This window comes from Mustela lutreola, chromosome 3 (genome assembly GCF_030435805.1).
Source record: "Mustela lutreola isolate mMusLut2 chromosome 3, mMusLut2.pri, whole genome shotgun sequence".
NCBI lineage: Eukaryota > Metazoa > Chordata > Mammalia > Carnivora > Mustelidae > Mustela > Mustela lutreola.
Window position 1 is genome coordinate 164,584,969 of NC_081292.1, and position 27,874 is coordinate 164,612,842.

The window sequence follows — 27,874 nt, forward strand, 5'->3', positions numbered from 1 at the left end:
CCGGAAAAGTCCTTCTGAACCAAGTACCTGACTGTGCCCAGGGCTCCTTGGTCTGAACCTCCCTCTGCTCAGTCCTGCACAGCATGTGCAAGGGGCACACATCTATTTTAAAAATCATTATTTCCAGGAAAATAAAGAATGAATTTGAAATGTGTAAACATACACAATTAGGACTGGACTTTAACTAGACTGCAATTTTCATATATGGAAAGGAATGTTAAAAAGACAAAACCAGAATTACAGGTTCAACAGGTACAACTATATGAGCACACCAAATTACCCTTTTAAACTGCCTAACCCATGTCCCCTTACATTTTTATCACATAATGAGAGAATTTTTACCAATAAGTGCTCAGTCCTTTTGTGTGCCTGGCACAGGTCCAGGCTCTGGGATACAGCTAAATCCCTGCTCCCATGAAGCCTGGCAGTCCAGTGGGGGAAAGGACAAGTAAGCAAAGTCACTTTGTCACCAACAAAGTGATGACAGCTGTGGGTAATGAAGCTGAAGGGGACTGCGACACAGAAGACCTCTCAGCAGAGTGTCAGAGTAGAGACAGCTTCTTTGAAAGAAAACAGCTAGTATTCCAATGGCTGACTCTAACTTATAAACCTTCACTTAAAGGGTAGAAGTATCTTCACTTGGAATGGCTTTCAGGCAACATCTATAAATAATCAACTTGTGAACTCAGAACATGATGTTTTTGGGCTGAAATCTCTGTTGAGTGACTAGCTTTTTGATTCCACCTTCACCAGCGTCTCTATCCCACAGGAGCTTCTCAGGTGCCTTTACGTAAAAGGCAAAAGAACTCAAGAGGAGATGTACAGTGGAAGCCCCACAGCACAAGATGCACCAGTCTCAGCAACCTGAGCTAGCAGTCCTGTGCGAGTGGTGACAGCAAAGGCTGACTGGATGGGAGGTACTCCAGGTTTACACAGCTCATGTTTTTACCCACTAGGGAGAAATACATAGCACTGGGCACAAGGTGGCGTCACCACATGAAGATACACGCGGGTGATGGAGGTGAGCAACATTTCACAACAGCCTTCTGCAATCCCGAAGGGTACAGGGTCCCAGGAGCTTCTAAACTCCCCCATCCCCCAAATCTAGGCCAACCCAGGAATACCAGGAAAACAAAAAACAAAAACAGAAAGCTCTCTAACCTGGGGGGCTGGTCCCCTTCACGTTTACTTTTCAACTTTAACTAGCACAAGACAGTACTTTCTCAAACACCGAGCAACATGGCCATTTTAGAGGGTCCCTGAAGGGCAGCATCCTAAGTGGTCCTCAGAGTGGAGAGCCGCACAAAGAGGTGCTATTTCACAAGAAGAGGATGCTCAGGAGGGCCCCATGCAGCTTGGAGCGGCCACAGTCCCACACGCACATGCCCTGAGGTAGGAGGTCCCTGAACACGAGTGTGCATTTTCAGAACCCATGAACCTACAATGACGCCAGTGTATTTTCGCCAGAAGGGAGTTTCCATCTTCTTAGCTTAGTTCCCAAGTTCTCCGAGTGTTCACTCTGTAACCCACTCGTGAATTTGGTCACATTAACTAACCTATGGTTCTACCAGGTAATGTATTTTGGCAATAAGCTTTATATTTTTAATCTCGCATTTCTTGTGAATGGAGCCAACAACCACCTCACATCATCATGGTGGGAGGCTAGACACTTGATATAAACTATCACCAACTATGTGACCAGCTGACCAGACTTCAGCAGCATCAAGGTCCCTCACAAGCAACCTGCCTGCCACCTTACCTCTGTCCTTGGGATCTTTAAAGAACATACTTGTCAGGGCACCGGGGTGGCTCAGTGGGTTAAGCCTCTGCCTTTGGCCCAGGTCACAATCTCAGGGTCCTGGGATTGAGCCCCGAATTGGGCTCTCTGCCAGGAAAAGACCCTGCTTCCCCCACTCTCTCTGCCTGTCTCTCTGCCTACTTGCAATCTCTCTCTCTCTCACTAAGTAAATAAAATTTAAAAAAAAAAAAAAAAAAAAGAACATACTTGTAATTTCAAAATTTCCTGCAGATTGCCACCCAAACATCTGAAGTTCTTTTTCTTTTTTAAGATTTTATTTATTTGACAGAGAGAGGGTGTGCAAGTGGGGGGCGGGGGCAGAGGCAGAGAATCTGAAGTGAGCCCGGAGCCTGATGCCAGGCTTGATCTCATGATCCTGAGATCGCGACCAGAGCTGAAACCAAGAGTCTGATGCTTGATCATTTGCACCACCCGTGTGCCCCAACATTTCTAGTTTTTCTTTTGCATGTGATCATTTTGTAAAATTTATTTCCTTAGAAATAAGCCACAGTTTTGGGGCACCTGGGTGGCTCAGTGGGTTAAAGCCTCTGCCTTCGGCTCAGGTCATGATCCCAGAGTCCTGCGATGGAGCCCCGCATTGGGCTCTTTGCTCCGCAGGGGGCCTGCTTCCTCCTCTCTCTGCCTGCTTATGATAAAATCTTAAAAAAAAAAAAAAAAAAAAAAAGAAAGAAAGAAGCCAGTTTTAAAAACAATGCCTTTTCAACAGTCTGACTTACAAGTTAGGTACACTGGCTTTTCCCAATACGGGTTTTCCCTCCACCCAAAAGTTGTGTTCCTAAGCTCAAACAGCAGAAAGCAAAAAAGCAAATACCACTAACTGGTATGGGAACATTTTTTGACATTCCTAGGCCCCCCCAAAATCATGCCTCAGGCTTTTGATAGCTTAGAATACACCTTAATAGATGTGCATAATCAATCAAGGTGAAGCCCAGATGCTCGCAGTTCAGGACTCTGGCGGCTGGACACCATGATGCTGAGAGTGGGAAGGCGCTCCAAGGGCATGCGGTCTGTCACAGCTCGCCGCAAAACCAACGCCAAGCTCTTCTGTTTGTCTTCCAGTTGATGAAAATGGGCAGAACAGCACGTCTTTCATACGAGACCTAACGTGAACTTTCAGAAAGCAGGGGATATGTATATACCATTTTTCTTAAGCTGCTAATAGTTACCATTTAAAGTTGAGGGTTCTCATGGTTAAGTTTCTAGCTGTTATTCACTATCCATCTCACCCTTAACCCCCTAATTACCTGCCTTCTTTCAAACCCACGTCACTGAGGTGTAACTTATATACATCTCAGTTCAATAGTTCCCTACACTCATCTCAACTGTGCTGACGGGTTTGACAAAGTACACACTCAGATAAACTCCACCCAAGACAAAGAGGATCTCTGTACCATCAGAGCTCCTTTGCTTAAGTCAGTGTCAGCTCTACCTGTCTAGCCATTACTGCAGGCATACACCAAGCTGTTTTCTGTCCCTTCAGAAAATTATTCTAGAACTTCAAAGGACTGTACAGCTAGCCTTTTTGTGTCTGGCTGCTTTGCTTTTGCTTGGCACGATTTGCTCTGGAGATGAATCCATGTTGTTGCAATAGTCTGCTCTTTGTACTGCCTAGGAATTCACCCTTATATGGACATATGGACACATCACCATGTGCCGACCCACCCTCCTGCTGGACACCTGCATCACGTCCAGTCTGGGAAAAGTGCCTCTGCACACCTATGAAGTGTCTCTGCGGACATGCCATCACATTGCTCCCGGGTGACCACGGAGGTTGGGAACGGTCAAGTTACATGGTATGTGTATAACTGCAAAAGCACAAAACTAGTTTCCAAAGCGGTTGTGTCATTTTTTATTCTCATCAGCCGTTAGGAGGGCAGATGTCCGTATCCTTGGTAACACCTAGCCGGCCAGACTTGGAAAATTTCAGCCACTCCAGGGAGTGCGGGGGCGTCTTATGGGTCAGTGTGCACATCTTCCTGATGACCAAGGAGGATGCTGTGGGTCCTGGCCATTCAGTGTCTCCTATGAAATGTCTGTTCCAATCCCGTGGTCCTTTTTGTAACTGGGGAGTGTGTCTTCTTCCTGAGCTATACAGGTTTATGTTCTGGATACAAGTCCTACCTTGTATGTAGTGCTGTGAACGCTTTCTCAGTTTATGGCCGTTTTTTCTTGTTGGTGTCTTTAGAAGAAAGTAACATTTTTAATGAAGTACAACTTACTTATTTTGTGACTAATATTCTTCACATTCTAAGCAATCTGCTTACTCCAAAGTCAAGAAAATTTTCTTGTCCATCTTCTTCTAGACTCCTTACAGCTGTACGGTTAGTGACTATAGGGTACAGTGTGAAGGAGGGGTGCACAGTCCCTGTCTGCCACATGACCACCTACTTGTTTACAGCACTATCTCCAAGATGATCAACCTTTCCGCCTTTGTATCACCTTGGCACCTTTGTCAAGAATCAGCTGACCACGTGTATGTGGGTCTACTTTGGGCTGTTATTCTCTTCGCTAGATTTGAATGTCTACATTTACCACACTTCACAGTTCCTGCTGATACATCTCGAAATCAGATAGTAAGAGTCCTCTACGTGATTCGGTCTATTCTAGGCCCTCTGCACTTATGTTTACACTTCACAATCAGACTGTTCATTTCTACCTTACACAAGCTTGGTGTTACTTTGATGGGCACTGTGTTGACTCTGTGGATCACTCTGCCGGCAGGAGGACACAGTCGTGGGCTCACCCAACATGCCAGCAGAGCTCACAGTTCCTCTGACCTTCCTTCACTCAGCCCAGTCGTCATGTTGTCAGTGTGGGACGTGCACACCATTTTGCTAAGTTATGTTCAGCAGTATGAATTTCTTGTATTACGGCAAATGACATTGTATTTTGAAATGTTTTTATTATTGTTGTTTTTGATTGTCTTTTAAAGGTCATTTTAAAATTATCTGTTGGTAATCCAGAGAAATCAAGTTGATTTTTGCGTACTGATCAGAACCTGCAATCTTGATAAAAATGACTTATTAGACTTAGTAGTTTTGGAATTCCTTAATTTTTAACATACTCAAATCTTTTCACTTGTAATTAAGCATGTTTTATTTTCTTTCTTCATGAGAAAGACTAACACTAACTATAGGTTTTTAGTATATACCCTTAAGTTGAAAAAACTTCCTTTTACTTCTTGCTTACTAGTATTTTTCTTCAAGATCTTATTTATTCATTTGAGAGAAAGAGTGAGAGAGAATGAGAGGGGAGGTCAGAGGAAGAAGCAGACTCCCCATGGAGCTGGGAGCCCGATGCAGGACTTGATCCCAGGACTCTGGGATCATGACCTGAGCTGAAGACAGCTGCTTAATCAACTGAGCAACCCAGAAGCCCTAGCTTACTAATTTTTAAAACCTTTAAAGGGTTTGAAATTGTTACAACCGCATGTTTTAGGTGACGGCATGCATTTCCCCTTCAGAACCATGAGGACTGATTTTCCAATGTTAAACCACACACTCCTGTGATAAGCCCCATTGGTTAGGATATACAGTCAGCTTTGCCATAACATGAGCCCTGAAGTTGAGAATTTGTTCCAATACAACTGGTATATTTGGGAACAATTTCGACGTAATATAAACTTTGCATCTGTTTATGTGTAATTTCACTGTTGTTAAACTAGTTGAACACAGACAACCACACCCAGTAAAATCAAGCCATGAAAGTTTACTCCCAACATGTACCCCCAGAGCTCCCAGCAACCTCAGTAAAATGGTATCGTGGGGCACGGCAACTCAGTCCTCTTGGCACAGCTCGCCATCCATTTTCATACAGCCCTCCTTCCACCATTTCCTGATGCCCACTTTGACAAACTTCAGGGATTAGTCAACCCATAGTGACTACATCTGACATCAGATAGTATTTTAACCAACTAACATGTAAAAGCCATCCTGATTACATTCCTCACTCTCTTCCAAATATGCCACCGAAATAGGGTTTTGAGTCTTGTACCCCTGTTTTCTTTAGGAGCCTATGATTTCAACTGCATTACTGTATAACATGGTGTGTTGTTGTTTTTTTAAATTTATTTGACAGAGAAACAACAAAAGAGGGAACAGAAGCAGGAGGAATGGGAGAGGGAGAAGGCTTCCTACTGAGCAGGGAGCCCAATGCAGAGTTTGATCTCAGGACCCCGGGACCATGACCTGAGCCAAAGGCAGACGCTTAATGACTGGGCCACCCAGGCGCCCCTAACATGGTGATTTTTAAAGAGCACATATACATTGTACTGTAGCAAAAGTGACTGTGTTAATGAGCATTTTTATGTATCGATGGACTTGCCTTAACTTCACTGAGATGTTTGGGTCTAAGCTCATTAAGAGTTAGTCTGTACTTTTCTCATTACTGATTACGGGGTAATGCTGGCCTACCAAAATACTCTCGCCATAAAGAGTATCTTTGGGAGGGCGCCTTCAGCTCAGGTCATGATCTCAGAGTCCTGGGGCTGAGCCCCACATCTGGCTTCCTACTTTCGGGGAGTCTGCTTCTCCCTCTCCCTCTGCCACTCCTCTTGCTAGTGCTCTCTGTCAAATAAATAAACAAAATCTTAAAAAACAAAAAAATGATAGACTAGCATTTGTGAAAGTTCCATGTGCCCTTGAAGAGAATGTGTTGCCTTGCGGTCCCTCAGCACAGTGCTCTGAATGTCAGTTAGGTCACACTGTTTGATAGCATTATTTTAATATTCTGAAACATTACTGATTTTGTTTCAAAAATTACTGTGCAGAATGTTAAAAACCCACTCTCACAAATTATCTTTTTCCTGATTCTGCACCATACCTCACTGAGCTTTGTTATTAAGTGCACATACAGTTAAGACATTGTTTTCCACTGTCCCCTGCATCTTTCTGATACCTACTTTTTGGTGTCTGGGAACATCCAGGTAGTAGACCTGAAGTCTGCTGTCTGGTATTGGTAGAACCACGTGAGGTTTCTCATGGTTGGGTTCTGCATGAAGATTTTCTGTTCTGGTTGTTCAGGCTCATCCTGCCTGTCTCTCACCTGTCACAGTCATGGCTGTGCCCCTTTGGCCAGAGAGCTGCCCTCTCTCCATCTGTCTCATCTCCTCTTTATCTGCCTTCTTTTGGATTAAACAGGTTCTTCTGTTCTAGTTTATCAAACCTATTTGCTTTTAGTCAAGCCCTTGTTTTCCTCTTCTAATGGCTGCTCCAGAGTTGACAACAAGCAATGTTAACTTAGCATCCCTCTCTCACAAAATATTCCATGAGGTCAATGTGTTACAGCAGCCCCTCTACACACCCTCCTGTCCCTTGCTACTCTGGTTCATCATACTCCAACGTCATACCTCATTAACTTCGCTATAAAGGCAATTATCATTGAAAGAAATGAAAAACAAAAAAAAGTGTTTGTTTACCAACACAACTGCCATTTCTAGTGCTCTACCTTTTCTGTTACCCTGAAAAATCCCGTTTAATAATCATCTTCCTTGGGGTGCCTGGGTGGCTCAGTGGGTTAAAGCCTCTGCCTTCAGCTCAGGTCATGATCCCAGGGTCCTGGGATCAAGCCCCGCATCAGGCTCTCTGCTCTGCGAGAAGCCTGCTTCCTCCTCTCTCTCTCTGCCTGCCTCTGCCTACTTGTGATCTCTATCTGTCCGATAAATAAATAAAATCTTTAAAAAAAAATCTTTCTTCTGGTGTAGGTCTGATAGTGATAAATTCTCTCAGTTTTTACCTAAAAATGTCTGTATTTCCTTTTTTTTTTTTTTTAAAGATTTTATTTATTTGACAGAGAGAGATCACAAGTAGGCAGAGAGGCAAGCAGAGAGAGAGAGGGAGGAGGAAGCAGGCTCCCTGCCTAACATTCTTTCAGTATTTTAAACTATCATTTCCTATGGCTTATGTTATTCCTGCTAAGCCAGTGGTCCTTTTACCCTTCCATCCTCTGTATGCAATGTGCCTGTTTCCCACCATCCACCTCATTCCTTGGAAGATTTTTCTGTTTATAACTGCTTTTCACCAACTGTTATTGTGTGCCTTAGTGTTGTTTTCTTTATATATATTCTACTTGGTGTCTGATATATTCAATTCCTATTACATACGTCAGAAAAATTTCCGTCTCAAATGTTGTTATTTTCTTAAAATCTCTAGTTCTTTCGTTAAGTGCTTTTGGTTATCTTTATTTCATTTATATTCTCCTTTAGGTACCAAAAGCATATTTAAAATAGTAAAAGTTTTTGGGTGCCTGGGTGGCTCAGTTGGTTAAGTGACTGCCTTCAGCTCAGGTCATGATCCTGGAGTCCCTGGATTGAGTCCTGCATCAAGCTCCCTGCTCAGCAGGGAGTTTGCTTCTCCCTCTGATCTTCCCCCTCTCATGTTCTTTCTCTCTCAAATTAATAAATAAAATCTTAAAAAAATAAATAAAATAGTAAAAGTTCTTGTTCACGAATTCTATCACCTCTGTCATTTCTGTTTCTATTACCTGATTTCTCTCCTGGTTATGTGCTACATTGTTTTGTTTCTTTGCATAAACATGGATGCTAGCAATTTTAAATGTTACACTGTAAACTGGATTTTGACATCCTTCTTTAATGAATGATGGCTTTTATCCTGACAACAGCTTATTTGTCAATCAGCTTGATCCCACAGGGCTTGTTTATAACTTTGTTCAGGAAGGTCTAGAGCAGTTTACACTCAGCTAATGGCAGATCTCAGCTCCCTGCTTTGGGGGACTTCTCTATAAGGCTGCTGGCCAGTCCTCCTAACACAGTGACTGGCATCCCCCAGAGTGAGTGATTCAAGAGAAGATAAGGTGCAAGCTGAAATCTCTTTTATGACCCAGTCTCAAAATCACACACCTTCATTTCTGCCATATCCTACTGGCTACATGGGTAAGCCCTACATAATGGGGAAGGGGTAGAAAGTATCACAAACACCAGGAGGCAAGAGTCACTGTGGCCATTTTGGAGGGTCACTGGCACTTTTACCACATACAAACAAGAAAATGACAGAAATATTAGAATTTTACTCTTCAACAAAATTTTCTGAAGAATTGTTTTTTCAAATTCCCAGTTACTGGATTCTGACAATAAAGGAATATTTCTTTTGACTTTATAGGCCACACTATTAAACCCTAAAGTTTGGGAAGGGGAAATATCCACTTATTTAATAAGCTTGAAGATATAAGCTAGTTTCTTACCGACCACCATTAGTGTGAACTCAAAACCCTTTTTCACTGATTTTCGGTGAACTTGATTGGGAAGATTTGCAAATCCGACATAGCCAGGAGTTTCTGGATTTATAAACTGAGTTGGCTGTTGCTAAAATAAGATATTAAAAAAAAAAAAACAAAACAACAACAAAAAAAACACCTTATCAGTTACTTTTAAGATATAACCAAACCTGTGACAAAGGTATCATTAGTTCTCACAAATTAAAATATATATACTTTAAAAAAGCAAAAATTAGTATGATGATTATGCATCAGATAGTAATGAATACCCAAATACTCCAAAAGAAAAGGAAAGTAATAATCTTGCAATTTTAGCCACAAGTTCTGCTTTTCTCAGCATGCCTTTTAGAATTAATTTATTTCAGGGCTCTGTGCTAATTTGCCAGAGCTCATATATGCCAATTTATCAAGTGTAAGAACCCTACAAAATTCATAATGATAAATTATTTGGAATTTTAAATTATTTGATTGGTCTGCTGGGAATGATGCAAAGTAGGTTAAATGGATTGTTACTCATCCATTTAGAAACAAGAAATTGTAAATCTGAAAAAAGAAAGCTCAAAGCTTTTAAAATGTCAAATCAGAACTGTCTCAATGAATCAAATATATCAGTTATACTAAAAATTAGTCATATAAGTCTTGAGTATAAACAGCTTGAAAACACAAAGCAGTTTCTCCTTGTACTGTAGAGAAATGAGAAGATCTCTTACCTTAGACATCTTCAGTGAAGTTTCCTTGATCTGTTAAAAAAAAATGTATGTTTATATGTAATACACATTTGATGTAGCATGAATTGACATGTAAAGACCTACACACAAAGCATAAACACCTTATGTTTCACTCACCTTGTCAATTGCATCAAATTATAAAAATGAGATTATCTCATTATAAATTAAATATAAAAAATTAGATCAATTAAATCAGCCATATATACATATGCATACATACAAACATTTCATATTTCCAATAATATTCAAACTAACTTTAGTACTGATTATATGTGAAGCACCAGGGACACAATAGGAGAAAAACACAAATGCTCATGACCTCTTGAATTATGATTTTTCTTTCTCTCTTTGAAACCTGTCTACAAGGAAAGGGTGCTTGTAGAGTACTATTTGCTACTGAAGGTTCCTTGAAATCCTGAGAACTAGTTTTTGACAATGGAGCATACAGAACAACATTTATAAGTAAAGGGTAAAGGACTGAACACACTGGAGTGCTTGAGGAGAGTAACAGTTCTAAAGACATCTGGAATTTTAAAATGAATTTTAAGACTTGAAACTTTGGGGAACATGGGAGTCTGGAACTGGCTAACCTTTGGTAACAAAGTCAAGAGATATGAATGCAGTCAGATTTGATTCCCTCTGGAGCTTAGAAACTTAGTAGAAAGTTTCTTTTCTGTTCTTGTCTCCCCATCCCCCAAACCTTAACATTCCTGAAAACAGCACACCCTTTTTCCTTTCTGAATGTAACTGTTCCCAACTACCTCTGAAGACATGAGGCTCCGGCACTCCCATGTGTGGTTTGGTTAATGAAGGCTGGCAGCTGTAGGATTTGCATTAGAGTCTTGGTTCTCCTTCTAGTGGCCCACTGGAAGTCTTACTCTCACTATCTGGCAGGAACAAGAAGAGAGGCAGAAGAGGGCTGTGGACTCATGTGCAGCCTCGCAAACTGTTGCCACCACCACTGCTGAGAAGGGGGTGTCTGTTCAGGCCTGGGCTAAAAGGGAAGACCACTGACTGAGGAGGTATGGAAACCTCCAAGCATAGGTGGAGAATTCAGGCAAACTTAAAGGAAAGTAGGACTGTTAAGCAAGAACAGAAGCAAGAGATGAATGCTGAAGAACCTTTTGGCAAGGAAAGGAATACAGTGGATCCTGGAAAAGCTTGGAGAACAGAGGTCCCGAGCATAAGGACTCCAGTGAACGCATCTCCCTTCTTCAAAAAGAGTTAAATAGGCAAGCTGCAGGAGGAGGAAGGCAATAATTTTTTTTAAAAGATTTTATTTATTTATTTGAGAGAGAGAGACACACATACATAGTAAGAGAGAGAACACAAGCGGGGGAGTGGGGAGGAAGAAGCAGCCCCCTCGCCCCCGCCAAGCAGGGAGCCAGACACGGGGCCCGATCCCAGGACCCCAGAATCATGACGTGAGCCGAAGGCAGACAGTCAACAACTGAGCCACCAGGCGCCCCGGAAGGCAATAATTTGACCCCAAAAAATAGTATCACTAGAATGAAGACGCAGGTACACTATTTAAAAGAAATAAAACTGGGGGCGCCTGGGTGGCTCAGCTGGTAAAGTGTCTGCCTTCAGCTCAGGTCATCATGTTTTCAATTTCAAGGTCCTGGGATGGAGCCTACCACATCAGGCTCCTGGCTCAGTGGGGAGTAGTAATCTTTTCCCTCTCCCTCTGCCCCACTTTACCACTCGTGCTCTCTCTCTTTCTCCCTTTCAAATATATAAAATCTCAAAAGAAAAAAAAAAAAAGAAAGAAAGAAAGAAGGAAGGAAAAGAAACAAAACTTGCTGGACCTAAAAACTATGATTTTCAAACTCAGACATTGGTAGCTCAATTGAACAAACGGCCACAGCTGAGACTCAAACTGTGACTGGGAAGACCAAATATAAGAATTCTTAATGCACAGGTAAAAATACAAAGATGATGATCATGGGTAAAAGACTTGGAGGAACAATCTAGGCCATCTACCTTGTTAACAGAAAGAGTTCTCATTAAGTGAAGAAGGGACAGAGGGAGGAAAAGAACATTAGAAAAAATTTTCCTTAGAAGAACAAAGATCAGAGTCCACACATTAACCAACTGTCTGGAGTGAATTAAGGTCTCTCAAACAGAAGGGATATCCTAGAAAAATTCTATTAATAATATAAGGATTAGTATTAAACTACCTTAGCAAAACCTCTGAGTTGGCAGCTAGAGTGAGAGCATTCCAAAGGGAGAGGTGAAAGGGCAGAAGCAGCAGCAGACATCTTTTTTTCAAATATAGAAATTAAACATGTCTATAAAAGAAAAGGTAACCATAAAAAAAAAGCAAACTTCCAAATAAAGAGACAGATATGGAATAGCAATTTGATCAAGCCAACGAAATTATGGAAAAGAAACGAGGAAAAATAATAAAACCAATCATTAAGTGGATGGATATGTTTAAAATAAAGTAACAAAAATGCTAAAAACAAAAGGACAGGCTAAAAGTTACCGGACTGGTCAAACACAAAGAAAGAACAGACAACAGTATCAGTCCAAGTGAAATTTAAGGTAAAAATGGGACCGTGATAAAATATAGGGAAGATATAACATTCCTAAACTTGCATATACAAAGCATTACAGTAGATAAATACATAAAGCAAAGACTAGGAAATATACTACGTGAACTTGATAAAAATACAAATCAAACCCAAGACTTTAATAGCAAGCATTCCTCCAAACTACAGATTCAGTAAACAGAATATGGGCAAGGGTAGAGGAATGTGTGACACAACCAATAAGCTATAATTAACAGACACAGAATCTTGAGTTAATAAAGAAAAGCAATTAGTGAAAAAAATCAAGTAACTATTATAAAGAAAATTTAAGCAAATTTCAAAATAGATTTTTACAACTGATATTTTCAACTTGTGATCTGTTAGAACTGGCGGAGGGATAAAATACAACCCCAATTATTTGGAACACTCTGGATATCCTTTGGATAAATGAGGGTGACAAAAGCAAAATCTCAAGCTATCTAGCTACCAATGGAAAGAAGACAAAAGCAGATCTGTGGGACATCATAAAAGCTTCATAGACTGTGATGAGAATTTCAGTTTTAGATATTCATTAAAGAATACAGAAGATAAATTTGTTCTTACAGTATTGAAAAATGAAGTAACTCAGTAGAAAAATAAATAGATCCAAAAGCTAGTTCTTTGAAACAAATTTCTTCACAAGTACCATTTAGGGGCGGGGGGGCAGGGAGTGGGGGCCAATACAGAAAAGAAGGTAAACATAGACTCAGGAGACTCCATGTATCAAGATGGCCACAGATTTGAAGATCTGGAAGAAATGGACGACTTCCCAGACACTGTAAATTACCAAAATGGAACCAAGAACTGGAAAACCTGACGAGAACAAATACCACTGAACAGCTGAATAAAATCTACCAATGAAGAAGGGACCAAAAGCAGGGAGAATTAGAGCTGCATTCCATCCAACCCTGAACAGGTAACACCCATGTCACTTAGGCCAGTACAGAAAAAGGGAAAGCACTCCAATTCATTTTATGAAGAAACTACAACTTTTAACAACAAACCCAGAGAGAAACCTAAGAAAGCGGCTAGATAGTTGTATGTCAATCTCACTCATGAATATAAACTGCAAAAATTCTCAATGAAATAATTTGTTAGCAATTAGGTTCCAGAAATATACCAAAAGTATCTATCTACATAAAGCTGTTACAACAAATTAAAGGAGATAATCCTATATGAATAGATGCTGAAGAGACATATGATAAAATTTAGCAACCACCTATAATAAAAAACACTAAGGAAACTGCTTAAATAAAACCCAGGGTATTCCCAAACACCAATGTTACTCTCATTACCCCGAGAGTAACAGGCAAATGTTACTCCAAATAAAGAGACAATGGAATACTAAATCTATTTAAATTATAATCACTAATTAGGAAGGGAGGCCCATTACCACTGTAATTGTTTTTAAAAAACGCTTAATTCTCTGTCTCATTTTTTGGTTGTTCATTTGAATTAAGATCCAAACAAGATCCTCATATTGTAATCTCACCATGAAATTCAGTGAAACACAAAATGAAAAAAACAAAACAAAAGCTTTTTCACCAATAAGAATGAATACACCAAACAGAAATGGTTCAGTTAAACAAAAACTCTAGCGTCGCCTGGGTGGCTGAGTCAGTTGAGCCTCCAACTCTTGATTTCAACTCAGATCATGATCTCAGAGTGGGGGGGGCGGGGACCAAACCTCACTTCCAGCTCTGTGCTCAGCAGCAAGTCTGCTCAAGATTCTCTCGGCCCCTCCCCTCACCCGAATAAATAAATCTTTAAAAAAATCTAGAATTAAGTAATTTAGTAAGCTGGCTGGATACAAGCCAGACACAAAATAATTCCCTCCTGTACTAGTAATGAATAAAAAGGAATGGAAATAGGGGTGAAATGTCATTTACAACAGAATTAAAACAAAAAGCAACCAAGCATGTAAGAACAAATTTAGAAAAAATAGGGCCTAGATAAATCAAATCATTTTTATTTCTCCTGAATTAATATATAAACATGGTCCAATCCCAGATGGAGTCCTAATGTGGGTTTTTTCTTAAAGGACTGGATAATGTGACCTTCCAAGTTTACATGGAAAAGTAAAAGTGGGAACTTGCCTTAAAAGTTATCACATGTATCTTATTTCAAACCAGCCCAATAGGACATAGGATTGTCATGGAGGTCTCTCCTGAACAGACTTGCTTCTTCTCAGTGAGTCCTGGACCCCTGCTTGGGTTCTGACCAACTTCATCTGAACACCGTGAGGATGCTGTACCTCGAGCCTACCTGTGGTTCACCTTATCCTGTTCAACAGGACAGAAGATGTTCCTTAGGAGAGAAGGGGAACTTTCACTGCTTCTTATCAGTTTCTTGCTGGAGGGAAGGCAGGGAGACCTATCTGGATGCACATGTATAGAATAATGGGGAATACAATTATTGGAACAGGCTATGAATTCTTTAATTTAGCAAGTTTTTCTTGAAATATACTATTTATTTATTTATTTGACAGAGAGAGATCACAAGTAGGCAGAGAGGCAGGCAGAGAGAGAGAGGAGGAAGCAGGCTCCCTGCTGAGCAGAGAGCCGGATGCGGGGCTGGATCCCAGAACCCTGGGATCATGACCTGAGCCGAAGGCAGAGGCTTAACCCACTGAGCCACCCAGGCGCCCCGAAATATGCTATTTTATATTCAGTCTTTTTCCTGAAATATAATTGGGATCCAGTACGATTTTGGACCAATATAAGTTACTTGCTAACTAACGTAAAATGAAAATTGAAAGAGGAAAGTGGAACTTTTTGAAGCACCTGGTTTTCAGTGAGAAAGCCTTGATCCTACAACACAAGATGCTAATTACTGTTGATTAATTTAAACCATAACTGCAGTCCATTTGGATTCCCCAAACTCACTGTGGTCAAATAAAAATTTTGCTCTTTCCGGTAGTGCTCATCCTAGATGCTAGCAATTGTTTAAACATTTGTCTTTACTTGAACGTGGCTTCCTTCTTCCACAGAGCAATTCTCATGGAACAAAGCAACTTTTCCAAAACAAAAGATGAAAAACAGATGGATAAAATTAGATTCTTGGCAATACATATAAATTTATTTTGCTAGTGGTATTTACACTAGTGGATTGCCCCTTACTACCAATTACAAACATGTTAATCTTCTATTTACATACATTACCCCCACACAAAATGACCCTGCTGTACGAGACCCCAAATGTCCATAATCCCTAATCCAGGGCTCTTGAGACATTCGGCATTCAGATTCTTTGGATTTTAAGAAGGTACATACACTATACAACACAACCTCCTCAATGGCTACTTGGACAGCACACCCCACAATCAAATGTATCTTCTATAGTGACATACATGACCATTAACACAAAGTGGTATAAATACAGAATATAAAATGGCTTCAACCCAATTCTGCTGCCGAATGAGTTCTGATGTCCCCTTCTCTCTGGGAAAAAAATTAAAAACACCTTTTTCTTTTTCAACAGTTTCTGTCTTTGGGTATAAGGAGTTGGGTATAAAAGGGGACCTGAATCACATTTATGAATTATGACAGAGGACCGTCTTACCCCCTTTCCTTCCCATTTCTCTAGGTCACCCTGCTAGTGCAAAGGCAGTCAATGCAAATGTGATCTGATTGAGAAACCCTTGTTCTTTACCCTGGAGTGCTGTGCCAGGTGAGAGATCCAAGTGGAAAATGGGGAAAAGCATCAGGATCACCTTCACAGCTGAGTGCCAAGATCTGACAGAGCAGTACACATTGTAAGTTAGGATATGGGTGGTATAAAGAAAGTTTGAGTGGCAGTTACCAAAACGGAAACTAATGAACCTCAAATCACAAACACTAGGAAACAGTCTTCGGGACCTCTACACTACAATGATTTAGACTGTTCAAGAAACATCTGACAACCCACTATGTGCTAGTCACTGTGCCAGACACAGGGTAAGGGTGACAAGACTCGCCCATCTTCTGCCCCTCAAAGAGCAACAATCTAGTAGATAGCTACCAGAAGGAACAATAAGGGCCGACATCCAGCGCGCACCTAATCCAGCCAGAGGCAACCTATTCTGGGCCGAATCCTGAACAACAGAGAAGGGACTACACAAGAAAAAACAAAGAAGGTGGGGAAGCTGGGTTTCAAACAGAAAGAAGGATTTGGGGCAAGACCAAAGGTGACAAAGACCCAGTAGTTTGAACTGCAACTTCAGCTCTACGTGTGGCGGAAGGACAGACACGATAAGGGACTGGTATTGATAAAAATGAGCCAAAAAGGTAAAAGGCGGCCAGGTCTTGGGGGTCCTCCGGCCACCAAGCGGGGACTTTCCTGAGAGCAAAGGCAGCCACAGGTCAGCTTTCCGTCAGGCCTTCATGGGAATGGTGGCCGCCACCCCCATCCTTCCGGGCCCAGCGGTGCACCGGGCAGGGGCCGCCGCCTCCTCCTCTCCCCTGCTTCGTCTGCGACCAGGAAGAGCCTTGGGAGCTCACCAAGACGGCAAGGACGTGTGAGGGCTCCTCTCCACCAGAGGATGGTGGGGTGGAAGGGCCAGATCGGGGAGACGACCGTACGCCTCACAGGCCGCAACCTGGGCTTTCCCTCCCCAACCACGACCGCCAGCGCCGGGTGGGCGCCCCGGGCCCAGCGCCGAGACGGCCCCACGGAAACTGTCCAGGGACGGAAGGGGGGTGGCTCGGGTTCTTCCGGGACACGTCCAGCCGTGAGGACCCGGGGGACCGCGGACCCCGCGGAGGAGGAGGAGGGCCGGGGACCCCGGGCCTGCCGCCCCTCCCCCACACCAAACAAGCCGCCCCGCCCGCGCGCTCCCGCAGCCTGCCGACCGCCCGCGGTCAGCGGACACACGCCCCTTCTGCGTCGGCCTGCAGCTCGCGCCCCCCGCCACGGCGGGGACTCACCGCAAAAACTCCCCGCGGACAAGCAGATGAACCGGCGCCTACCGATCGCGCCGCAGATCCGCCCAGTGCCCGACGGACGCTCGCGCTCCGCCCTGTTCCGCCCGGTGCGCGGATGGCGTCATCACGTCGGCCCGCCCCCTTGCCAACGCTTTCCTCGCCTCGGCGCGACCTGGCCTTCCTCCCCTCCCCCATATGCCGGCTTTCGAGTGCGCAGGCGCAGGCCTGTCCGCGTTTTCCGCCTCTGCGCAGGCGCCGTGCCCCTCCCACGGCAGTTGGCCATATAGAGGCTGGGGGTGGGGGGGGGAGGTCAAGCGTAGCCTCTTCTCCTTTACCAAGATGGCGGCTTGTCCCTGTTTCGCCACAGTTCCTACCTTATGAGCTTGGTTTCCTTACGCTGATAAGAGTGGAACAGGTAATGTGAGTCTGCCTTGTGGGTACGTAGAGTGGGATGAAGGGTGTTTCGTTACAAGGAGCTAAGTGACCGCTGAGGAGAAGTGGACGGGGTAGGAGAGGTCAGAATAAGAGTGCGGAGCGACCACGGGCCGGGAGCCTTCGCCTCCGGCCCTCTCCTCCAGGAAGGTGGCGGCAGCACCGAGCTGGGAGCGCCGGAGCCGGGTTGCGGAGGGTACGGCGAGCAGTCGGACGGGGCTGCTCTAGCCCCGGGCCGCCGTCGTCTCGATGGTGTGGGGGTTTTGCCCCTATTGGCAGCTGAGGGTCACGTGATCCGGCGGGGCTGTGCGCGGACCATCGAGTTGGGCGTCCGTCCCCGGGGACGTGGCCTTCTTGCGCCCGGGCTGGGGCCTGTGCCCCGGGGGGAGGGCGGGGCGGGCGCGGCCTCTAGCGGTCTCCTTGCGGGCAGGTCGCGAGGTGAGACCGGGGAGCGTCCCTGAGCCCACCGCGGCGACGTGGCTTCGGGACAGCCACGGAGCTGCACCGGCCGGGGTGTCCTTTCTCCTTCCCGGCGGCCTGCAGGCCCGCAGCGGCACGATGCAAATGCCTCGATCGGGGAGCGCTTGTGGAAGACCCCTGACTGAGCGTAAACAGTTTCCGAGGCTCTGATGGGCGATGGCGTGTGGGGGGGTGGTCCCTGGGGGCACCGAGAGGGCGTCGCTGGAGAAGGAGTTAGGTGTTACGGGCATCGCCTCGGAAAGTGAAAGGGTTTGGGTCCTTGTGAGACCACAGGAAAAGTCTCTCCGTGTGGCTTTCACAGAGCCCTGCTTGTGGGCAGGGGAGCGCTCTCAGGCCTCCAGGGAGTGGCCGTCCCCGTGGCTTGGTGTCCTCCGCGGGACCGTCACCTCTTGGCCCTTAGGGATTACGGCAGGGCACGGCACACTTGGGATTTTGTGTGCGGCGGCCGGCAGTGCCGCACGACAGAGTAAGAGCGGTGTCGGTCTGTGGACTCAGACCTGCCGCCTGGGTTAGGGTTTGACGCTTTAGAACGAGAAGCGCCTCCGAGCTAACGTCGTTGAGTGTGGAAGCCGTGCTGTACAGGAGTCGGAAAGGGGGTTTGGTAAAGAAGGCCCTATTTTTGGAGCTCCCGGTGTTCTGGGTGGCAAACACCAGCCGGCAGGCAGCCTGTCCTAAGACTTTGACGCTAGGACACGGAGCAGCGCCCCTTCAAGTCTTGAGGGACAGTATTTGAAAGCCACTTAAGTTCCTTACAGTGAGGACTAAACTTCCCGGTAACTTCCATTAAGTCCTTGTGTGTGCCGGGCCCTGTTCGTGGGTTCACCTCATTTCCTCCCACCGAGCTGACGTCAGGTGCATAAAGCAAGCACCCCTAAGGTGCGGTGGGCCCCTCCCCGTGGGCCAGGCTGACATCTCCCCGGCCTGAAGGGAGATGTCTTCTTGAATCGTCAAGTTGTGTGTGTGCTTCCCTTGGTTTTCTTGTTTGGGGCATCTGATTGTCTGACTTTGGCCTCATAACTGCCCTTCTCCCGGGAACATACATTGCGAATTGTGTGCCGAGCACTCAACAAGGATTCTAGGGATGGAAACGTAAAGAGGATATAGACCTTTTTCTTTTCCTTAAGCAGTGTATGGTCTAGTAAGGGGGATTCACCTGTAAAATGATTAGGTTACAGTGTTTTGAGTGCAGCAGTGGGAATATGTACAAAGTATGGAGGTATGAAGGAGGAGGTGCTAATTACCTGTTACAAAGTTTTTACAAAGAAGGTAGTTTTGAACTGCATTAAGAGGATGAAGAAGAGTTTTCCCGGAATGGGGTGTTCTAAACAGGAAGACTAGCTTCTACCAACGGGATGCGTGACAGCTGTAGTTGGTGACACAAATGGGCAAGGAGTTGAGAATTGGGCACACTGCTAACATCTCAGATGGTGGAGGGCTTCGCTCAGGTCCTGTTCTGAAGGACCTTCATGCCCTTCTAGTCCTGTCTAGGATGCTGTGACTTGAACAGGGTTTAAGTGATTACACTGTCCGCTTGGATGACTTAGGAGTAGTCCCAAGTGGATGAGCTAGAGTCTCCACTAATGCTTCCCACCTGAAACTTTTCCATTTATCAAAAGGGTCTGAGCAGAGAAAACACTTCTTGAAGTACCAGGTGATACTTAACATTTGATGAGGCCTGTTCAGCATACATCAATCCCCACAGGGCTAGTGATCATAGGAAGCCTTTTCCCCTTAACTATTAAGAAATAACCAAACTCTTGGAAGAAACGGCACACAACTGAGTTCTTAGTTGTCAAGCTACAGTGGCAAGAGGTCCAGCATGCATATTGAAAAGTTTTTGGCCAAGTGGAAAAATAGCCAGAGAGCATCAGTGTGTCAAAAGGCCTTTTCCCTTAAGTTATAAAAGCACCACAACACTCAACATTTGAAAACCAAGAAAATGAAACTCTTTTCATTTCTGTGACGTTTTAAAAATTGATTACACAAGTTATTTTATGCTAAAGTAAGTTTTTCTTTTGTATTTTTAAAGTCACATTTTAAAGGATTTTTTTAAGGTTTTATTTATTTATTTGACAGAGATCACAAGCAGGCAGAGAGGGAGGTGGAGAGAGAGGGGGAGGCAGGCTCTCTGCTGAGCAGAGAGCCCGACCCAGGGCTCAATCCCAGGACCCCGGGATCATAACCCGAGCGGAAGGCAGAGGCCTTAACCCACTGAGCCACCCAGGTGCCCGTTAAAGTCAGACATTTTAGAAGTGATATCCCTAGTAGGCTGTTTTACCAGATATGCTAAAGTTCCTCAGATACTGCTAGAGACCAGCAAGATCTGTTGTCCCAGACTTGTGTGGGCGTCATGTTAGTCATCTTGATGGTCACTATTAATTTGATAACAATACATTGACCATGTGTACTCTCCCTTAATACATTTTATTGGCATTCATTTGAATTTTTTAATTAAAGATTTTATATCAAGTCAAGGTTGTATCTTCAACTAGTTTTTTTTGTGGAAAGGCTTGTAAGGAGACACTGACTTTCCTTCCCCGGTCCTGCTTCCTATCCTGCAGAGCACACACACCCACCTCTTTGCCTCCTGCTCTAAACAGTACATGTACTCTCCTGTTCCGTTGCTTTCCTCCTTGTTGCATGTCTTGTCTCCTCACTTGACCCTGAGAGTGGATGTGAAATTTCTAGCTCTCACCACTGTGCCTTCCCCGCACAAATACATGGCTGCCTAAAGCATGTGCACCTGTGGTTTGGTTAGTCCAGAATTTAGTGTTCATGTTGTGACTCCATAGTACCCTTCACAGCTAGGCAAATGGTGTGATTGGTTAACTTTTCCTTTCCTGCATCAGTTTTTGTTTTCCCTAAAGTTCTTGGTAGTCTTTTTTTTTTGTTTTCTGTGTATTGGTCACTAAAATTCAAGCCAAATTCACTAGTTGTCTAAATCTCCTTTCAAGTGATAGTCTTTTTTAACTAGTGAAATCAGTATTTCGTTAAGAGATGGAGAAGACTCCAAGAAATGGAGTCTTTTTTAACTAGTGAAATTCAGTATTTCGTTAATCTCATCTGGAATAAATATCCCCCAATAAACCTGCTGGATTCTTCCTGCAGATCCCACCACTCCCTTGCATTGGGTCCTTGGTTTCGTGGAACCCATGTCTCTCTCTCTCTTGACTTATTACCCCTCTCATTGTGATGGAGCGCTTCCTTAAGGGGTTGCCTGGGGACAGATGTGGGGAGATAAAGTTTTGAGTACTGTCTGTCTGAAAGTGCTTTATTTCCAGTCAGAGTTCGACACCATTTTGTTCTGACTTCTGTCCTCAGGGTTATTGTTGAAGGCTTCAGACATTCTGATTCTTCAGCCTGTTTATGCAGTTCTTCTCTGAAGCTTAAAGGATTTTTCTCCCTGAAATTCAAAACACCTAGTAGAGTGATGTCCCTTGGAGGCTGTTTTCATCCAGTGTCTTGAGGCCCCTTTATTTGGAAATACCTGTTCTTCAATGCTGGGCATTTTTCTTGATTTCTTGCTTTGATTTCTTTCCATTGGACCTTCTGGATAGGCGCTCTGTTAAAGATTTTGTTTATTTGAGAGAGAGAGAGATAGCAAGAGAGAGTAGGAGCTGGGAGGAGAGGCAGAAGCAGGCTTCCTGCCAAGCAGGGAGCCCGATGTGGGGCTCCATCCCAGGACCATGACCTGAGCCAAAGGCAGACACTTAACTGACTTGAGCCACCCAGGTTCCCAGGTTGTCCAGTTTCTTTCTGGAAGGTGTCAGCTTTATTCTGGCTGAGCCTTTGAGCTGTTGTCCACATCCCTAAGAGTGTCCTCTGGCTTTCTCTGCCCCCGCCTCTTCTCACACACTGCTGGGGGTTCATAGCTCTTGTGCCTCCCCATACCTCTCTGAGGACATTCCTGAGCTTTCAGGTTTTCTTTCCCTGAAGTCATGGTGTGCTTCATGCTTCTTTTTGTTTGTTAGGGATTTTGACTTTCACATCAAAGCTTTTCTGTGCTATCTGCTGGTATTTTCCCACCTGCTCAAATGTCAGTAGTTGGGGCTTGCCAGCTGTGGTGTTACTGCAGAGATGTTCTCTGGGCCATTTCCTAAAGTGCCCTGCCGGCTTCTTTCTGTCTCTTCAGATTCTCCACAAAAATATCTTCCAGCCTCTTGCCTGTGCCCAGAGGGCCAAATGAGGGAGAAGACTACAATCTTAGCAATAACTGTGGACAGACTGACTCTACTGTCTTCAGAATGGTGTCTCACCTTCTGTTGTGATGGGTGTCCCTAGTCCAAAGATTCTGTTTCCCTTTCCAGGGGTGAAAAAAACACAGCCTTTGACCTGGTTGTGAAAGGCATTAAAAAAAAAAAGTCCTTTTTAATAGTATTTTCTCTTCCCTTTTCTTTCTTGAGTGCCCACCAGCTGTGTTATTTTTAGCTTAAAACATGAATTTTACCTTAATTTGTAATCTTGCTTTGTCTTACACCTGTGCTGAAATCCCCTAGTAGAAAAGAAGAGGTGAATAGATCAGTCTTCACTGTCAAGAAATGTAGCTCAGTTGGTTAAATGTCTGCCTTCAGCTCAGGTCATGATCCCAGGGTCCTGGGTTGGAGTCTCACATCCTCAGGTTCCCTGTTCAGCTGGGAGCCTACTTCTCCTTCTCCCCCACCCTGCGTTGTGCTCTCTTTCTCTCTCTAATAAACAAAATCTTAAAAAAAAAAAAAAAAAAAAAAAAAGAAAACAACAAACCTCTTGGAAAGACAACTATGATGCATTTTAACTGGAATTAAGTGTAGCAAGTGGTGAAACAATGCATATAACTCAATCCTATTTTTATTTACTCCATGGACTAATATATTTAAGAAAAACCCTCGGATAAAACAATTTTGGAGATACTTCTTGGGGGAAGAATCAGGAGGGATTGCCAGTTTTTACATTGTTTTTGTTGTAGTTGTGTTTTATAATATTTTTATGCTGAAAGTTCTATTCCTTGGTAGATGGCCCCTGCCTCAGGCTTGCTATAGTGTTAATAAAACCAATATTCCTGGAGCCTTCACAGCCCCTGCCCATCCCCACCCCACACTGTGTCCGGGGTAGTGGTCTTTCCCTGAGGCCCTTCCCTGAGGCCCCCCCCCCAACAATAGTGGGCCTTACCTGGAACAAGGAGAGGCTGGAGCCAGCCTTTAGTTAGCAAGGGCTATTGAGCAATCAGTATGAATGTTTTACAGATAAGTGTACTCTCGGGCTTTCCTTTTATATGTATGAAGTGCTGTCCTTAAACATTCCTGAAGGTGGGCCTTGTGAGACACTCAGCACTGTTTGTCCCTTAGGATATACTGCCAGGCATATTGGTTCATTCTGCCAGCCTGGACAAAGGGTCAAAATGCTGGTACAGATGAGAAGGTGATCCTCACTGCCCTGGGAGTCAGGAGACCTGGACTTAAGGTTGGGGCATGTTCTCTTTTTTTTAAATTTTTTTTTAAAGATTTTATTTATTTATTGGACAGACAGAGATCACAAGTAGGCAGGGAGGCAGACAGAGAGAGAGAGAGGGGGAAGCAGGCTCCCCGCTAAGCAGAGAGCCTGATGTGGGGCTCGATCACAGGACCCTGGGACCATGACCTGAGCCGAAAGCAGAAGCTTTAACCTACTGAGCCACCCAGGCGCCCCTTGGGGCCTGTTCTCAATCAGCCTTGTGACCTGTAGGACTTTAACTCCTTCCTTTGAAAGATAAGAAAGCTGAATCTCTTGAGGTTTTGCTGTTGTTTTTACTCCCGTGATAGCACAGAACCTCTTGGTCAATTTATTTTATCAGCAGTTGAGTTTTTGAGTTTGGAAGGATGGCACCTCCCATTTTGTGATCCATTTTAAGGATGCACAAGTGATATGGAAAGCTTTGCTTAGTAAAGCTATTTTTTAAAAAATTTTTATTTATTTATTAGAGCATAAGCAGCAGGAGCAGCAGAGGGAGAGGGAGAACAGGCTCACCACTCAGTAGGGAGCCCAGTGCAGGACTCAATCCCAGGACCCTGAGATCATGACCTGAGCTGAAGGCAGATGCTTCACCGACTAAGCCACCCAGGCGCCCTTGTCTAGTAAAGCTTTTATTCATTGATTCCTATGAAATAGGCACCAAGCCCTTTATTTCCAGCAATGGTTAAGCTGGGCGATTTTGTCCCCCAGATACTATCTGGTGGTATGTGGAGACATTTCTGGTTGTCATGACTTGCGGTGCTACTCGCATCTAATGGTTAGAGGTCAGGGGTGCTCTGTATCCTCCAATGCCCAGGACAGCCCATGACAAAGAATTGTCTGATTCAAAGTCTGCAGTGCTGAGGTTGAGAAGCCCTGCTTTGTAGGGTCAGTCTTTTAAGGGTTCTGGGATATGGCTGTCACAGGCTCCATTTTTCAGCTGAGGAGAATAGAGACAGGCTGGGAGAAGCAGCTTGCGGGTGTGGCTGGTTTTGGGCTGTGTTGCCCTCATGTCACAGATGTCAAGGAGGGTGATGGTAATAGAAACTCCTCACAGAGCTGCTGCTGGCCCATCTCTGGTGAAGCCCTCCATATAAGCTCACTTGATCCTTATGGTGATACCACAATTAATTTCAGTCCCTTCTTACTGGCAGGAGACCAAGCAGAGTCAAGACCTGTGATGATTTCATCCTTATCTTTGTCTTCAGTTGTAGAAGTTTCACATGTTGACAAATTTACTTACTGTTTCTTCTCTGTCTCTAGGGCCACTCTAAAGCTTGGGGTCAAGAAGGCAATATGTCCACACCGTGTTTTCTTGAGTTTTTCCAAGAGTGGGATCAACCAGACTTTCTTGGAGCAAGATAGATATTCTACTGAAATAAATACTAAAATAAATACTAAAATTGCCCTGCCATCCTTTAGAATTTTGAATCTCTGTCTTTGGTTCAATCAAGTATTTATTTTTCACATCTCCATCAGTAAATTTCGGGTAAGGAATTGCACAAATTAAAGTCCCAGTCCTAAAGTCAACAAGTATGCAGGGCCCATCTCTGTAGTAAGATGCAGACAGCTACTGTCAGTCCATCTGTGGCTTCCCTAAGGGATCTTCTTCTCAGGACTCCTACTGAACCAGTGTTTCCATCATCCTATCACAGCCACCCATCACCACTGTCTCCCTATGTCCTCTGATGGACCTGCAGGTCTCATGGATTGAGAGTCCTCTCTCACTTGCTTGTTCCCACCCTGTCTAGGTTAGTGGATGAGCCATTGATAGGCCATTGCTTGTTCTGGACCCCTACAGTATGGCAGAGTAATGTGGTTGTGGCAGATATCCTGTGTGTGTTTTGAGGGCATGAATAGGCAGGACAGTGTTGATTACTTAGACTTTGGTGAACTACAACAGGCTGCTAAATCTAGAACAGCTTTCTAGACTCAGGAATATGCTGGACATAGTAATAAGCCAGTCCAATGGTAAAGTCTCAGTGAGTCACTCTTGTGTTCTTCAACCACTGTTGAATTTATGGCCTCAACCAACCAAGGAGCAACTTTCTCCTGAGGTTTGGATGTCCTTGGATTCACATACTGTTATAATCCAAGGGCGTTTTGAGCATGTGCCTTGTGTAGAAGCACAGCACAGCATTGCTTGATGGTGTTCTGGCATAAAGCTCCCTCCTCGTGCTGGTCTTCTCTACTGTGTCCCCTTTATCAGCACTCAGTCCTTTGTGTGACCTTCTAATAACCTCTTGCCTTAGGTGGTTGGGTTGAGCTGGGGACCACGTTTAGAAACCAGAGTGGTAATTATTGGCCTTGCTGCACTGGGGAGAGGGGACCTCATGATGTGCTTAGCTCTCTTGCCACTCATGAGCAGGACACACAGTCTTCCCAGCAGTAAGCTTCAGGATACAGTGCAGGCTGGATCAGTGCTACTTTGGGTTTCTTTTTGAAGAAGGGAAATAACTTCAGCTGGGTGCATTCAGTGTGTATTATCTCCTGTGCCACAGAAACTGTGGTGCGGGGTTCTTACAGTATGAACTTGCTGGTGGTACTTGCTGGTGTTAGGCCAGAGTCCTCACTAAATAAATGCGACTGGGAGGGAGGGCGGTGTGAGTCAAAAAAACTTTGACTCTACTGAGGGTCAGGCACAGAGGGCGTGGTGGCGAGTTCCCCTGATCCCAGGTTTGGAGGCATCCTGCAAACCTCTGGGTGTGTGTTTCCTGGGGGAGGGAACACAGTCTTTTCTCGCAGGTGGCTGCGCTACCTGCATGGCAACCACTCCCAGCCTCCCAGGAAGGTTTGCAGCTTGAGGCCCTGGAGAGAGCAGGACTCCTAAAGAGGTTGCCACAACAGATAGCCTTGGGGGAAATGGCGAGACCAGAGAGAACGCCCTTATCCCCGAAAGGACCGGACCTCTTGGAACAAGTAAAGATAAAAGGGAAAAGAAACAACAAAATGTAGAATTAGAAGAAATAATTTTGGAAAGGGTGTTGTGTATTTGGCTTTGTTTTGCTTTTTTTAAAAATTTGGTTGAGGGGACGCCTGAGTAGCTCAGTGGGTTAAAGCCTCTGCCTTCAGCTCGGGTCATGGTCCCTGGGTCCTGGGATTGAGCCCCACATCAGGCTCTCTGCTCAGCGGGGAGCCTGCTTCCTCCTCTCTCTCTGCCTACTTGTGATCTCTGTCAAATAAATAAAATCTTTTTTAAAAAAAATTGTTTGAGGTGAGTGACTTGTGGCAGTGTTTCTGCTTCTCAGAGCTCCCTCAATAGAAAATGTGTGGTTTCTGAGCCATTGTTATATAGAATTGAAAACTTTTGGACCTCTCGTTAACTCTTTCTTTAGAAATTTAAAAAAAAATGAGAAAAAGAGGAAAGGATGGCCCTGTGTGAACTTTTGCACCTTTCTGTTGCAACATTCTGACAGTCGTAAACCATGTTGATTGTGCCCCGTAACTTAGAGAAGGCCCTGGAGCGTGTCTGAGTGGGACTTTGAAGTTCGCTTTTCTCTCGCTTTGTGCCTTTTCTGGTGGAGATAGTGTACGAGCTCCCAGGCGTCGCGTGTCGGGGGCAACTCGTGTGGACGACGTGTGAAGATGTCTGGCATCTGCTATGGACAAACTTAGATGTATGTCTTGCTCTTCCTTTTGCTTTTATGTGATATGCTTTTTGATTTTATTAGTACTCATCTCATTTGGAAATATCTTTCAAATGGAATTGTGGATTGTATGTACCATTTTGACTTTTTCTGGTAAGTAGAAGATTAGCTAGGTGGTCTTGTAGTGCTGGCTTAAAGCAGTGTGTGAGATCCATTTGAAGAATACATTTTTTTCTTTTGAAACAAGGCTTCTATTTTGATACATTTGCTTATGCTTGGAGCTAACTTGCCAGCCCATGAGACCAAAGTTCTGTGTGGCCTTTGTCGCCCGCCAGTGAGCTCAGCAGCGCTGCCAGGCTGCCTGTGCACAGAGCCCCTTGGCTCCCAGCACTCAGTGTGGCGGTGTCTGCGATGCGCAGAGGAGAGCCAGCTGCAGCCAGGGTGACCCATTGGGTGTGGTGCTGTCAGGGTCCTTCCTTAGTTACAGGTGCTGGAGACGATCATCGTGGCCGGTGAGATTGGTAAATGCAATTCTTCTCTGAAAGATTGGGCAAACAGAGACAATGATGTTATTCAGAGAGAGTCAACAGCTAATCTGTGAAAGCATGGGCTGGCGCTCCTTTGATCTGTGAGACCTTTGGCCTTTGCTTATGTGGGCCTC

General features: G+C 44.4%; 2 protein-coding genes across 6 annotated transcripts in view; one reads left to right on the forward strand and one right to left on the reverse strand.

The window, feature by feature from the left end:
- SEPTIN2 (septin 2) overlaps positions 1-17,648 on the reverse strand; it is a 33,812-nt gene extending 16,164 nt beyond the window's left edge. Inside the window, exons 1-4 of one of the 4 annotated variants that reach the window (XM_059167434.1) lie at positions 17,255-17,334; positions 14,616-14,727; positions 9,760-9,789; positions 9,017-9,137 (exon numbers count right to left, since the gene is read on the reverse strand). In XM_059167434.1, coding sequence (XP_059023417.1) covers positions 9,017-9,137; positions 9,760-9,768 — 130 coding nt within the window. In that variant the 5' untranslated portion in view covers positions 9,769-9,789; positions 14,616-14,727; positions 17,255-17,334. Of the gene's footprint in view, positions 1-9,016; positions 9,138-9,759; positions 9,790-14,615; positions 14,728-15,235; positions 15,364-17,254; positions 17,364-17,625 lie in introns of those variants that run through there. The other 3 variants (XM_059167433.1, XM_059167435.1, XM_059167432.1) reach the window with 3 other exon arrangements.
- Positions 17,515-27,874, forward strand: part of HDLBP (high density lipoprotein binding protein) — a 72,156-nt gene continuing 61,796 nt past the window's right edge. The window contains exon 1 of one of the 2 annotated variants that reach the window (XM_059167422.1): positions 17,515-17,666. The gene's annotated coding sequence lies outside the window, so the exon portion shown is untranslated. The remainder of the gene's footprint in view (positions 17,667-27,874) is intronic. The other variant, XM_059167424.1, reaches the window with a different exon arrangement.